Below are 14721 nucleotides of genomic sequence, written 5' to 3' on the forward strand. Positions count from 1 at the left end.
ACCCTTCACTCTACATTAAAATATTAAATTTTGATAATCTTTATATTTTATATTTTTGATATTTCAAAATATTTATAAAAATATTGATTAAAATATTCATTCCGTTACCATTATACTTCAACCTACGTATACCATCTACACAATCACTGAACCAACTTTCTACAGTCAGTCACAACTCTACAGCATCCTCCCGCTCAACCAACTCACTCAAATGACATTTCCTGCGCACGCAATCTCGCCACACCCACGCGACACCGGAATTGTCACAATTACGAGCGCTTTGTGAGAGCACGCGTATCCAACACTCAACAACATGAACGAACAACTCAAATCTCCGACTAGAGACTGGATACGACCCGACGCGCCGTCACGTTGCACATGGACGAGAGAAAAAGATGACAAAAAGTCACCACACAGCCGACAAAACAGGTTAACTAGACTGTATTGTTATTCGTTACGTATTGCCATCCGATCGGCTCGAGATCACTTCGTTGGGCGTAAAAAACGGGCGAAATGAATAGTAGTGGGCGTGGCTTGTTGTAGTCAATCCGGAAGTGAGGCGCCTGTGTGTGTGTGGACACGTTGTTGTGTTTGTAGTAGGGTTGTACGGAGGTGTTGGGACTTGGGCGGGTTTTGTGGTACTGTCTGGGTGATTCTCTTTTTTTCCAAAGAGCAGAAATTATTGGAGTTGTGAAGTGAGGCAGAATGTTGCTGGAATAACATTGTTTAGACGTCTATGTTATTACACTTTGCTGTAAGTTAATTAATGGAATAGCTACTGTAGATGCCTAGTCAGTCACGTGACAGCCAACACGTGGTGGTGGTGGTGGTGGTGGTGGTGGTGGTGGTCACGTGGCATCTGTGCACATATGATAACAATCATGAGAGTGTCTAGCAGATGATGGGATTAAGCCTATAGGGTAGTACAGTGATCAACTGCTGGACTCTAGGTTTGTGTGCATCTCGCGGTGGTGAAACTAGAGTGAAGACTTGGACAGGCGTTTGAACTACATGGTAGATATTCGAAGTCGCCGATTGAATTGATACATATTGGTGTGTTCCACGTTCATTACGCCACTGGATCATAATCCCACTGAACAAAGAGATTTCGGTATTTTTGTTTCTCCTCGTGACTGCTGGTTATCCCAACAGGCAGTAGATTTCAGAAATTGAATTCTACCAGTTGCCATTAATTATTAACAATTTATTGATATTAATATTTTGCCAAATCTTGAGTATCAACACAGAAAGTCTCAACACGCATTATCAATCATGTAGCCTTGATATGTCACGTTGGTTTGTAGCCAGTGATGAGTGTGAACGAGCATATTTGTGATGAGAAATGGCTGTTTGTATTGTAGGTCACCAAATCCTCACATCTTGCCCAACATTCTTCATCACATTGGAGAGACACCACTCGTAAGGATCAACAAGATCGGAGCCAGCTACGGCATCAAGTGTCAACTCTGTGAGTTTATTACTTTGTCAGTCACTTGTAGTCACAATACATTAGACTATTGTATTGTGGGGATGCATCTCACAATACACTAGACTATTGTATTGGAGGGATGCATCTCACAATACACGGTCAAAGTCGGTCAAACCCATTTATTGAAATAAATAAACAAATGGGGAGCAGCTAGCAACCCCTGTCCAACACGGTTAACAATCCCGTGGCGACATATGGGACAGCAGCTAAGAGCTCTAGACTAGCTACAACGAAGTTGGCTAGCACAGCAAGACTAAAGTAAAAGAGAAGACTAAGTTAACCATTAATTAAACACAGTAACAAGGCTATGAACTGTTCCTCTTGATCCAGATTTTAAATGACTCTTCCATGACAGTCTTGATAATCTGAAGACACATGTTCTCCTTTGTCCTAGCTGGTATACGTAGTTCCGTGCACAAAGAATTCAAATTGGCATTATGAATAAAACCTCTCGATCCAATGAGAAGGTTAAATTGCTTTACGAGATATCTCTTTTCTGACAGAGACTGCACTAGGTCGTAATATCTTGCAGTTTTTCTTTCGTCAGCTGCATCGAAGTTGGACTCATGACAGACAGTAAGTTCTACTAGGTAAATTCTCTGTACCACGTCGTTCCATAGAATGACGTCAGGTCTTTTGGCGGTCACAACGATGTCTGTTGGAAATGGAACAGTGCTGCAGGCAAGATCAGCGAAAACGTTGTAATTACTGGTGGACGTATTCTGAGAGATGGTGTCGTAGATTATCTTGAGAACAGCGTCGTGCCGGGTATTATAACAGCCTCTCTTAAGGAGAACAGAACAATTATTTAGAACGTGTAGAAGAGTCTGTCGTTTATGGCAGAGTGGACATCCATCATTTGTTCTCTTCTTCCACAGCAGAAGATTGGCATTCGTTGGTAATGACTCCGAGACAGCATTTAGAATGAAAGAGAAATGTTCTGATGTTAAACTGTAAACAACTTTTGACCATAAATCTGGCGCAGAATTGTCAATCCGGCTTGTCGCTCCTTGCACTTTGCGGCTCTGCAGTGTCTCCAGAAGATGCTGCTGAAAGTTCTTGTCAAGTCTGTTTTTGGTCTTTTCACCAAGCGACGAGCCTGACAGTCCAGGTGAGTCTGATAAAGAAACAAGTCCTTCTCTAACTGAAGAAAATCTCTCAGGGTGAAACCCATTCACAGCAGCTTTTGTTGCCAGGTACCGGATTGTGTTATCAGATGAGGTCAAAAAACGAGCAGATTTAGATGCCTGAAATTTTGAGGAGCAGTGCGAAAGACAAGGAAGGCCAAGACCACCTTTGGACTTTTCCAAATATAAACGAACAGTGCATGCGGATCTGGGTAGTTTCGTCCATTTCTTCAAGAAGTAAGTCACTATGCTGTCCACGTCTGTTCTAACCCAACTGGGAGCCAGTGGTACTAAAGACAGTGACCAAGCGAGCCTAGGAAACACTCCTTGACTGTAAAGTTTGAGTTTTCGGCAACAGCTAAGCAGACAAGAATCAACTTTTTCCATTAGTTGACGAACTTTAGCCTTTAGTGATTCCTTGAAAGACACAGTGCTCAACTTCCCATTTACTGGCATTCCCAAAAACTTGAAGGTGTCCTCACCAAGAAATGGAATTGAAGAACCAGAAACAGAAACGGCAGGGTCACGGGCATGGTAAGACGGCTTGAACGATAAACTGAGCGATGAACATTTTGAAGGCTTGATGGACAGTTGTGACCAACAACACCACTTGGACACGATGTCGCAGAGGGTTTGTAGGTTCTTGGAATTTCTGGCGAGAAGAGTTAAGTCGTCAGCAAAGAGAAGAGTGTTAACAATATGCTCTGTGTTTTGTAACTTGTAACCAATCGATGGGGCAGACTGTTGTAATTGAAGAACTAGAGTATTGATCACTGTATTGAAAACTATCACCGAGAAAGGGTCGCCTTGGAATACCCCTTTGTGACATGGAATAGAAGGGGTGGACCATTCTGATGTAGATACCAGCAGCTGAAGTGATGAATAGAGATTCATAACCACTTTCTGTAAGTGGAGTGGCGCATGATGAAGAACAAAGCTTTCTCGAACCAACCAGTGAGGCACGGATCCGTACGCATTTGCAAAGTCCAACCAGCAAACAGACAGACAGCGACGATTCCTTCTAGCATCTTCCATGAGAGACCACAATTTAAAATGATGTTCATCTGTTCCACACACACCAGGCAAAAAGGCTTTTTGAACTGATGTATCCAGAAAACCATTACTCAGCAGGAAGTCGCACCATCTGTCTTTCAGGATTGAAGTGTAGATCTTTCCAATACAAGGGGTCAAAGCAATTGGCCTAAAGTTTGAAGGAGTAGTGGGATCAGCTGCAGCACCAGACTTGGGAATCAGTCGAATGACACCAGTTTTCCACAAAGATGGCACAGAACAGGATAACCAGCAACAATTGTATAAATCCACCAATGCTGGGAGGAGTGATGGACATTTCTTCAACACTAGGTAAGAGATACCATCGAGAGGACTTGGAGTTGAGCTGTTTCGTGAATGTTTGATCTTACGGGCAACTTCATTAGCAGAAATTGGTCTGATGTCAAACTGGGTTTTGGGGCTCTTTAGAGTAGGAACATCAGAAGGACAGGAAGGTCCAGAGGATCCCTTTGAGTAAGTGTTCTGAAAGAACTGGTCGGCAACTTGAACAGAAAAGTTTGGACTGACATCCTCAGAAGAAACATCATCATCAGAGAAGAGATCTTTAGCAAATCTCCAAAAGTTTTTCGTGAAACGTTTGTTGGCGGATACAGCAGAATTCTTAACACGTTGCTTGTTTTGGGAAAACTTCAGCTTGCTGTGTCGACGCACTAGTTGATGAAATTGACGGGCTAGATGAAGAATGACATCTGGTGACACGCCATCACGTTTGGCTTGTCTGAACTTCTTTCGCAGATCATTCTTAGCGCAACGTAGATCGTCAACGGTAGACTGTGACTTTAGCTTGTTAGCGCGTTTACGTTTACGTGAGGACGTGGATTGACAGCCGAAACGCCGCTTAAGAAACGAGAAAAGATTGCCATGAAGAAGAGCAAACTTGGAATTTACATCGGGAGTTTGTAAGACAAGAGGAACGACGTTTACTTTAATCCAATTATCAACTTCGCGCCAGGAGACATCATCAGACGCCTTAGGTAGACGTAGGCGAGGGAGAAAACGATTAGACTGGACATTATGACCATCAGAGAGCTTCGTAGCAACACCAACAGAACCACTGTGCAGAAGAGGCGGGGTTGTGTCAGCAGGTGTCGACTTATCAGCGGCATCCCTGGTGGTCGCCGTGGCGACAAAGGTGTGAACAGAGTCATCATACCAAACGGAAGACTTCCGGACAGAAACTGCAGAGATCAAAGGAGAAATAGAAGAACGCACTTGTGAACGTTGTGAAGTACAGTCGTCAAGGGAAGACGAAAGCGTTTCAGGTAGAGCAAGTTCAGCTGAAACGACGTTGCGTGCACCTGGCGAAATGTTGCGTTCGCGTGGCGAAGTGTTGCGTGCACGTGGTGAGGTAGAATCTGATTCCAGATGCAGATCAGGCTCAGTAGGAAATCCAGACGATGTGCCTCCATCAGAAACAGAACAGAAACGAGAATGACGTCCTAATGAATGAAATAGACGATGGCAACGAGGGCAGCGTTTCCGGCGCATTTCAAAATTCACGGAAAAAGCCAACGCGTTGACAGCAGAAACTTAGGGAGCAGTGGACTCACGTCCACTCTCCCTAGCTGGCCAACAAACTCAAAAGAATTCAAAAAAAAAAAAAAAGGAACCAGAAAACAACACCAAAAATTCAAACCAACCGTCCTATATCCGGGACTATTGTATTGGAGGGATGCATCTCACAATACATTAGACTATTGTATTGGAGGGATGCCTCTCACAATACACTAGACTATTGTATTGGAGAGATGCATCTCACAATACACTAGACTATGAGGGATGCATCTCACAATATACTAGACTATTGTATTGTGTGGCTTGTCATCATTGGGTGGCTTTCCACATTGTGTATGAAGTGGATTGTGTGATGTGATTAATGGTGGTGATTTGTGTAGTGGCTAAGTGTGAGTATTTCAATGCTGGAGGGTCGGTGAAGGATAGGATTGGTGTTCGAATGATCGAAGATGCTGAAAGAGATGGGAAGCTGAAACCGGGAGATGTGATTATTGAACCAACATCTGGAAACACAGGTTTGTATTGAGTGGGTTTTGGTATGACTCTTGCTTCTTCTTCTTGTTGTTGTTGTGTGTATTACATTTTGTTTATTTGTTTGTCTGTCTGTCTGTCTGTCTGTCTGTCTGTCAAATACATATATTTTAAATCCAAAGAAATTTCCATCAAGAGCTTAAAAGCTAGTCTTTAAGTAAAGTTCCTCTAAATCAGCAACAAACACTTAAGGCTACAACAGATGACCCCATGGGGGCAGAATACGTTTAACCACTTAGTTTAAAACAAATTGATATTCATCAAGGACACTGCAAGATTTTTGTCCAGCTGAAGTTACTGCCATCTTCCTAGAGATCACACTTAAATTGCATTGCTGCAGCTTGATCAAAAATTGTGGTCTCCAGTGTGTCTTGAACTCAGCAATGTTAGATCATCCATTGTCATCTCTCCACAAAGCAGAGAGGACCCTCAAGTACTCAGACGCTTTCTCCCCCCAATGGCCAAAATGTTCGAATACAAGAGGCACGACTGTTGGACAATATCCACCGGGTAGTCATTCCTGGGCATACTTGTTTTTCTTGATTTGCTCCCTTCTCATTGCCGCGCTTCCCCCAGTTGTAGCTGCACAAGGTAAGATGTCTGATGCCCATGGGTGAGCTAGTGCCACGTCTAACTCAACGTTAGATCCTGTCTCCGAGTCATAAACTAGGATGTCAGGCTGGTTGTTCGAATGTGTGTAGCGGTACCTCGGCTCACACTTGTGGGGCAGATGAACTGAACTCAAGCACTCAGACCATACTGACATCATCGAATCATGGGTCCACACAGGGTTGCCATCGTTCTTGCATGTTAGGAGGTGGAATCCATCTGCGTCAGAGCGCTTTAAATCTAAATCTCGACCACAATCGCACTTGTTGACCCACTCAGGAAAGGAGACAGGAATCCCTAACCTCATTGAAGCTGCCAAAATAGAACTGTTGGGTGATAGCACAAACTTCTTTGAGGAAGGTACAGCACTTAGCCAAGCCCCGGTTCCTTTACCCTGCAGAGACAGCAGACGTGCAGCGTCTTTTTGAGATGAGCTGTCAATCAAAGCATTGACTGTAATCTGGTTGTTAGCATCTGTCAATCTGTGTTGGAGTTTCTTTGTGTTAGATGTCTGTCTGTCTGTATGTGTGTTTGCTTTTTTGTTTAGAATGGTTTGCTTGTGTGTAGGGATTGGATTGGCTCTGTCTGCAGCAGTAAAAGGCTACAAGTGTATTATTGTTATGCCTGAAAAGATGAGCAATGAGAAGGTAAGTTTTACAGGTCAATTTCCAGTTGACTACACAACATCTAGTCTAGCACAATGATGAAAATCGGTCTGTGTGTGTGTGTGTGTGTGTGTGTGTGTGTGTGTGTGTGTGTGTGTGTGTGTGTGTGTCTGTGTGTCTGTGTGTCTGTGTGTCTGTGTGTGTGTGTGTGTGTGTGTGTGTGTGTGTGTGTGTGTGTGTGTGTGTGTGTCTGTGTGTGTGTGTGTGTGTGTGTGTGTGTGTGTGTGTGTGTGTGTGTGTGTGTGTGTGTGTGCATCATTTGTCTGTATGTTGTTTATGTTGTTTGTCTGTGTATTTGTCTGTCTGTTTGTCTGTTGTTTATTAGTGTTTGTTGTATTATCTCTTGACAAAGTGTTCACTCTTGTGTTGCTTCCATTTCCACATTACAGGTTGATGTCTTGAGAGCTTTGGGAGCAGAAATTGTTCGTACACCCACATCAGCAGCTTTTGATTCTCCAGGTGAATTGTGATGTGCAGATATTTTTTGTGATTGAATTGTGTAATGTTATTCAACTGTGTTAAATAGAGTCACACATTAGTGTAGCACAACGACTCAACAAGGAGATACCGAACTCAATAATACTCGATCAGGTGTGATTGCTGTCTTTGTCTGTTTAGTTTTTAAGTGTTTCTGTCAATATTTGTATTTGCTATTTGTTTATTTATTTGTTTGTTTGTTTTATTATTTTTGTTCTTTAGTATCGAAATGCTGGTAATCCACTGGCACATTATGATAAAACAGCCGAAGAGATAATAGAACAATGTGAAGGTAGATGTTTCTATGTGAGACACGGACATAGATATGGTGATCATGAATGATTGGCTTTTGGCAGGTAAACTTGATATGATAGTGTTGACGGCTGGAACAGGTGGAACAATTACTGGTATTGGACGAAAAATTAAAGAAAAACTTCCTTCAGTCAAGGTGCGGTTGTCTAGTGTATTGTGAGATGCATCCCTCCAATACAGTAGTCTAGTGTATTGTGAGATGCGTCCCTCCAATACAATAGTCTAGTGTATTGTGAGATGCATCCCTCCAATACAATAGTCTAGTGTATTGTGAGATGCGTCCCTCCAATACAATAGTCTAGTGTATTGTGAGATGCATCCCTCCAATACAATAGTCTAGTGTTTTGTGAGATGCATCCCTCCAATACAATAGTCTAGTGTATTGTGAGATGCATCCCTCCAATACAATAGTCTAGTGTATTGTGAGATGCATCCCTCCAATACAATAGTGTCTAGTGTATTCTTCGCTACTGTGCTGTCCCAAAGACAATGCACCTTCTTCGAACGGTGTCTCCAAGACTTATAAGCACAATGACAGGACGTCATGACAGCGAAATCATTAACACTTCTGAGAAAATCATAGGCTATGATTTGTCAAAACAACAACAACAACAACTGACACTCTGCATCAAGAATGGGAGATTCGGCTTAATGTCATTTAGTGATACTGCTACATCAGCTTTAGTAGAAGCTTGGCTAACACCTTAAACAATTTTGGAAATAGAGACAAACGTTTGGTTTCTCTTTCTGCGACAAGCTCACTGATGCATTTGTTGATGGGTCCCTATCTGTAGCAGCAGATTTGAATGAAGCTTTGGAGGATCATCACACTTCGTGTACAACAACTGAGCCACTGGTTTCTTCTTTGCAGGATCTTTCCAATTGTTCAAATAAATTACAATCTCGACTGCAGTCAATCAAAAAAGACAAACAGTTCCAACAATTCTTACAGAACTGCACTACAAGAGAAGATAGAGCAAGACTGATTAGCTGTGGTGGACCGATGGCAGGGGTTTGGCTAGATACAGTTCCAGTGTTGCAGAAATTCACTCTTAGCTGTGTTCAGTTTAGCACTTATGCGACTAGGGACATGTCTTCATGGACTCAGAACCATTGAGAAATGCATACCCCAGTGTGGTAAAGACATAGACAAACAAGGCTATCATTTGCTCACGTGCCAATTTGGAGGAGGTCCAATATTCAGTCACAACCGTTTCCTGGACAACTACTACAACATGTTGCAGGAAGTAAGCCCCCATTGCCGTAGAGAACTGACAGCTCAATTTCAAAACAAGCAACGCCCAGACATAGCTGTCTATGATTTTTATGAGGCAAGAAACTATTGTTAGACATTACAATAACACGCCATTGGGCACAAAGTAACATCTCAGGGAGCAGCACTACGGCAGCATTTGCAGCAGTGGAAAAAGAAAAACAAAAAGACAAGAAGTGCAGAGAAACTGCCAAATCCCTAGGACACATCTTTCACTCAATTGCAATACTGACAGAGACAAGCAATATGGCGCCCATGCAATTAGACATGCCAGCGAGCCAATTCAAAGCACAGTGGTCACATCATTTGTCTGTGACACTTCAACGACTAAATTTGGACATGATCAATAATTGGGCATTGACAATTGTTGGCAAGAAGGAGCTTGGTACCAGTGTGCCAGCTAACCTTGCCAAACGCCAATTTGGTTTTGACTTTTCCTAATTTTATGTTCTTGTGTGTGTGTGTGTGTGTGTGTGTGTGTGTGTGTGTGTGTGTGTGTGTGTGTGTGTGTGCTTGGTTGCGTTATAGTTTGCATTTTAGTTTGTGTTGTAGTTTGCTTATAATTTGCCTTGTGCTTTTGGTGACAGTTTTGAAAAATATATATTGAGAGATGCATCCCTCCAATACCATAGTCTAGTGTATTGTGAGATGCATCCCTCCAATACAATAGTCTAGTGTATTGTGAGATGCATCCCTCCAATACAATAGTCTAGTGTATTGTGCGATGCATCCCTCCAATACAATAGTCTAGTGTATTGTAAAATGCATCCCTTTAATACATATAATCTAGTGTGTATTGTAAAGATGCATCTCTTTTAGTTCTGTACTGCCGTTTAATGTAGCCTGATGGTACCCAATGATTGTTTTATTAGATCGTAGGTGTGGATCCTCTAGGCTCAATATTGGCAGAACCAGATTCACTAAATGAGTCTGGTGTGAGTGTATACCAGGTATGTGACCACATACAATAACATGTCATTGTAGTGTCATATGCATGAAATATACACAGATACCGATACTTTGTTATATTTTGCAGTGATGAGTTTTGCTTGTTTTCAATTATAGGTTGAAGGAATTGGATATGATTTCATTCCTACAGTTTTGGATCGAAGCGTCGTTGATTGGTGGGTAAAAACGGAAGATAAAGAGTCGTTTGTTCTTGCAAGGAGATTGATAAGAGAAGAAGGATTGCTGTGTGGTATGTGCTGTTGTCATAACAGACAGACAGACAGACAGACAGACAGACAGACAGACAGACAGACAGAATCAAGTTTATTGTCAACAAACTTTACTACTACAACAGTTACTGTTAAAACGAAATGTTCTACCTAGAGTCCGAGACTATTGCTAATGTGTAAAACACTGAATAACTACACTAACAGGTACGCAAACTACGATAACTCTATAGGTTCAAGAAACGAACAGAATTACAGCACGCAAAGATAAAGGGACATAGATGTCCATATCTGATTTAGTTGGCTTGACTGCGACGGTAACTCCAGGAAGTGGTAAGGAAAGGCGGGTAGTCGGATGGACGACAATATATTGAACGGCATACTATATAAATGACAACATCATGACTGACAATCCAAAGAGAGTGCGTAGAAGGCCCATGAGCAGGTTTTGCCACGACAGCAACTCCAGAAAGCAGCGACGGAGGGCAGGTAGATGGTGACAACAGGTGGGTGGACGGGAGCATTGAATAGCAGACGAAAGAAGCATTGACGCGATGACTGACAAACCAGAGGGAGTGCGTAGAAGCTCAATGAGCAGGATTAGCCACAACAGCAACTCCAGAGAGCAGCAACAAAGGACAGGAAAACTGAGACGATAGATGAGTGAACGAGAACATTGGACATCAAACAATAGAAGCAACGACACAATGAATGACAATCCATAGCCGTCACAGACGTGTAGCCAAGAGAAATAGAGTAACAAATGCATAGAACCTGACAGCAACAGGTGGGATCTCCAAACGGGCAACAATGTCACTGGAACGGTAGCAGCTGAAGCTGCATATGTCAACTTGAACCTTTTCTTCTCCTTCTGTTTTGTTGAAGTCTTTACTACACTCACCAAAAGAAATGCAACTCATCCAACAGACAGATAGACAGACAGACAGACAGACAGACAGACAGACAGATGCACGGACAGACAGACACACAGACGGACAGACACACAGACGGACAGACACACACACACAACAGACAGACAAACAGACAGACAGACAGACGAACAGACAGACACGCAGACAACAGACAGACAGACAGACAGACAGACAGACAGAGATAGACAGACATGCAGACGCACAGACAGACAGACACACAAATGGACAGACAGACAGACATACAGACAACAGACAGACAGACAGACAGCTGCATAATGATGATATTGTGTGAAGGTGGTTCAAGTGGATCTGTTATGGCTGCTGCAGTGCAAGCAGCAAAGGACCTAAGAGAAGATCAGCGTTGTGTTATGCTGTTGCCAGACTCGGTTCGAAATTACATGTGAGTGTCTATTAGTTGTTCAAACTTGAAAAACAAAGACACAATCACACACACACACACACACACACACACACACACACACACACACACACACACACACACACACACACACACAAGCAATCACTTTGTGATAAATTTTTTTTATTGCAGGACAAAGTTTTTGTCTGATGACTGGATGACAGAACACGGTCACCTGGAGAAGATAGAAGATGAAACAGCAAAGAGGCCTTGGTGAAAAGTTATCTTTGTTTATGTGTATAAATATGTTAGTTTATCATTTTATTTTGTCAATTTGTTTGTCTGTTTGTTGTCTGTCCACTTGCTAATTTTTTGTCTGTTTGTTTGTCACTCAGTCTGCTAATTAGTTTGTCTGTTTGTTTGTTGTCTGTCCATTTGCTTGCTAATTTCTGACTGTTTTGTTTGTCACTCAGTCTGCTAATCAGTTTGTTTGTTTGTCTGTTTGTTGTCTGTCCATTCGCTTGCTAATTTCTTCGTCTGTTTTGTTTGTCACTCAGGTTGCTAATCAGTTTGTTTGTTTGTCTGTTTGTTGTCTGTCCATTTGCTTGCTAATTCCTTCGTCTGTTTTGTTTGTCACTCAGGTTGCTAATCAGTTTGTTTGTTTGTTTGTTGCCTGGCTAAATGCATGTCTCAGTTTGTTCATTTGTGTTGCATATCTGTGTGGTCTGTGTTTGTCTATTATTTAATTATTTATTTATTTATATTTTAAGAAAGTTTTGTGGTGTGTATGTACTTGTGTGTGTTTGTATAGGTGGTGGCGACAGACTGTTGGAAATTTGGATCTGAAGCCTCCGATTACGGTTGAGCCTGGTGTGACATGTGGTAACTGCATTGACATTCTTAACAAGTGAGTTGACGTTTAGTGTGTTGAGTTGAGTTTTAAGGCAATTTCTTCTATGGGGTGTGTGGATGCAGGAGCTTATGTTTGTTTGCATTGTTGTTTGGGTTTATTTATTTGCGTTTGTTTGTATGTTTGTTTGTATGTTTGTTTGTATGTTTGTGTTGTTTGTTTATATGTTTGTTTATATGTTTGTTTATATGTTTGTTTGTGTTGTTTGTTTGTGTTGTTTGTTTGTATGTTTGTTTGTATGTTTGTTTATATGTTTGTTTGTATGTTTGTTTGTATGTTTGTTTGTGTTGTTTGTTTGTGTTGTTTGTTTGTATGTTTGTCTGTTTGCTTTGTTTGTATGTATGTTTGTTTGTGTTGTTTGTTTGTATGTTTGTCTGTTTGCTTTGTTTGTGTTATTGTTTATTTGTGTTGTTGTTTGTTTGTTTTTGTTTGTGTTTTTGTTTGTGTTTTTGTTTGTGTCCTTGTTTGTTTATGTTTATTTACACTGTAACTCTGTTTGTCTGTTTGTCAGTTTGTGGCAACGTTCATTTTGTTGAGTCAGTTTGTTTGACGGGCTAACTGGCTGCATGTCTGTCTATTTGTCTATCCAGTTGTCTATCCATCTGTTGGGTCGTTTGTATGTATTTCAATGCAACAGGCAATTACAGTATCGTTTGCTTTGTGATTACAGACAAGGTTATGATCAACTTCCAGTAGTCACTAGTGGAGGGTGCCTAACAGTTTCATGTTGTTTGTATGCAAGTTGTATGATTGATGGTTTGTTGTGTAGTGATATACTAGGAATGGTGACGTTGGGTAATCTGCTTGCAAAAGTATTAAGTGGAAAGGTCAAACCGTCTGATCCTGCAACTGATATGCTCTACAAGCAGTTCAAAAAGGTAACATGGGATGTGAGGCTGTACATGAATGAGAGATATGGTGGCATGTACTGAGAGATGCATCTTGCCAATACAATAGTGCAATATATTGAGAGATGCATCTTTCCAATACAATAGTGTAATGTATTGAGAGATGCATCTTTCCAATACAATAGTGCAATATATTGAGAGATGCATCTTTCCAATACAATAGTGTAATGTATTGAGAGCTGCATCTTTCCAATATAATAGTGCAATATATTGAGAGATGCATCTTTCCAATGCAATAGTGTAATGTATTGTGCGATGCATCTTTCCAATACACTTATGTAATGTATTGGTGAGATGCATCTTTCCAATACAATTATGTAATATATTGAGAGATGCATCTTTCCAATACAATAGTGCAATATATTGAGAGATGCATCTTTCCAATACAATAGTGTAATGTATTGAGAGCTGCATCTTTCCAATACAATAGTGTAATGTACTGAGAGATGCATCTTTCCAATACAATAGTGCAATATATTGTGCGATGCATCTTTCCAATACAATAGTGTAATATATTGAGAGATGCATTTTTCCAATACAATTATGTAATGTATTGAGAGAGATGCATCTTTTCTGTGTAATGTATTGAGAGATGCATCTTTCCATTAGCTAAAATAATGTAATGTATTGGGAGATGCATGTATCTAATACAATAGTGCAATGTATTGAGAGATGCATCTTTCTTGGAACAAAATGTCTCAAAAATATTTTAATATTTTAATTTTTTCTGATATTTAGATCCACCTGTCAACGTCACTGGCTGATTTATCACGCATCCTAGAGAAAGACCACTTTGCCATTGCCGTTCAAAAACAGACAGTTTGTAAGACATTCAACATGCAACACAATACACAACATTTTCATTAATTAATTCTCTCTAATCACAGATTCTGGAACCAAAGAAGCAATCGAGAAACAGATGATAGTCGGTGTGGTAACTGGTATTGACTTGTTGAATTACATTACTCGTCAGGGCGTGACAACCGATTCAACGTGAACGTTTAGCTGCCTGAATCGACAGTCTTCATGCTGGCAAATATACAAATTATCAATTATTAGTTTTTGTGTTGTTGCTATGTAAACACAAGAGAGTCACATTGCGAGTTGACTATGACATGTGACTTACAATTAACACGCAAATGGGTGGAAATATGGTGAAGTGACCGTGTCTGTCTGAATTTCTTTGGTTGTGGCATGTGATACAGTAGACTAATTAATTAATTAATTAATTATTAGGCATGCACTGACTTCATTTCCCAACAAGACACACAGTCCCCAAATTAATATATAGGCACATATACATTTAATATGGCAATGACGTCATTGTTGCTTTCACCTGACGCAACAGTTGGGTGGCATTGTATTAGCT

The 14721-nt window shown here is 41.0% G+C and overlaps 1 protein-coding gene across 1 annotated transcript; it reads left to right on the plus strand.

The window, feature by feature from the left end:
- The first annotated feature begins 243 nt into the window (after positions 1 to 243).
- LOC134176647 (cystathionine beta-synthase-like) lies at positions 244 to 14520 on the plus strand. The gene is made up of 17 exons (XM_062643307.1): positions 244 to 429; positions 1362 to 1468; positions 5583 to 5717; positions 6910 to 6989; positions 7397 to 7466; positions 7534 to 7598; positions 7707 to 7776; positions 7841 to 7932; positions 9942 to 10019; positions 10135 to 10267; positions 11471 to 11576; positions 11727 to 11807; positions 12346 to 12441; positions 13115 to 13153; positions 13214 to 13322; positions 14091 to 14175; positions 14240 to 14520. Exons 1-17 carry the CDS (start codon positions 314 to 316, stop codon positions 14347 to 14349), a joined length of 1572 nt encoding a protein of 523 aa, XP_062499291.1. The 5' UTR covers positions 244 to 313; the 3' UTR covers positions 14350 to 14520.
- Positions 14521 to 14721: the final 201 nt, after the last annotated feature.

This window comes from Corticium candelabrum, chromosome 3 (assembly GCF_963422355.1).
Source record: "Corticium candelabrum chromosome 3, ooCorCand1.1, whole genome shotgun sequence".
Classification (NCBI taxonomy): domain Eukaryota; kingdom Metazoa; phylum Porifera; class Homoscleromorpha; order Homosclerophorida; family Plakinidae; genus Corticium; species Corticium candelabrum.

Excerpts from the sequence above, each read along its gene's own strand:
- LOC134176647 (XM_062643307.1), top strand. The coding sequence starts at position 314 with ATGAACGAACAACTCAAATCTCCGACTAGAGACTGGATACGACCCGAC. Across the intron at positions 7,933-9,941 it reads AAAAACTTCCTTCAGTCAAG|ATCGTAGGTGTGGATCCTCT; the intron begins GTGCGGTTGTCT and ends TTGTTTTATTAG. Across the intron at positions 12,442-13,114 it reads TGCATTGACATTCTTAACAA|ACAAGGTTATGATCAACTTC; the intron begins GTGAGTTGACGT and ends TTGTGATTACAG.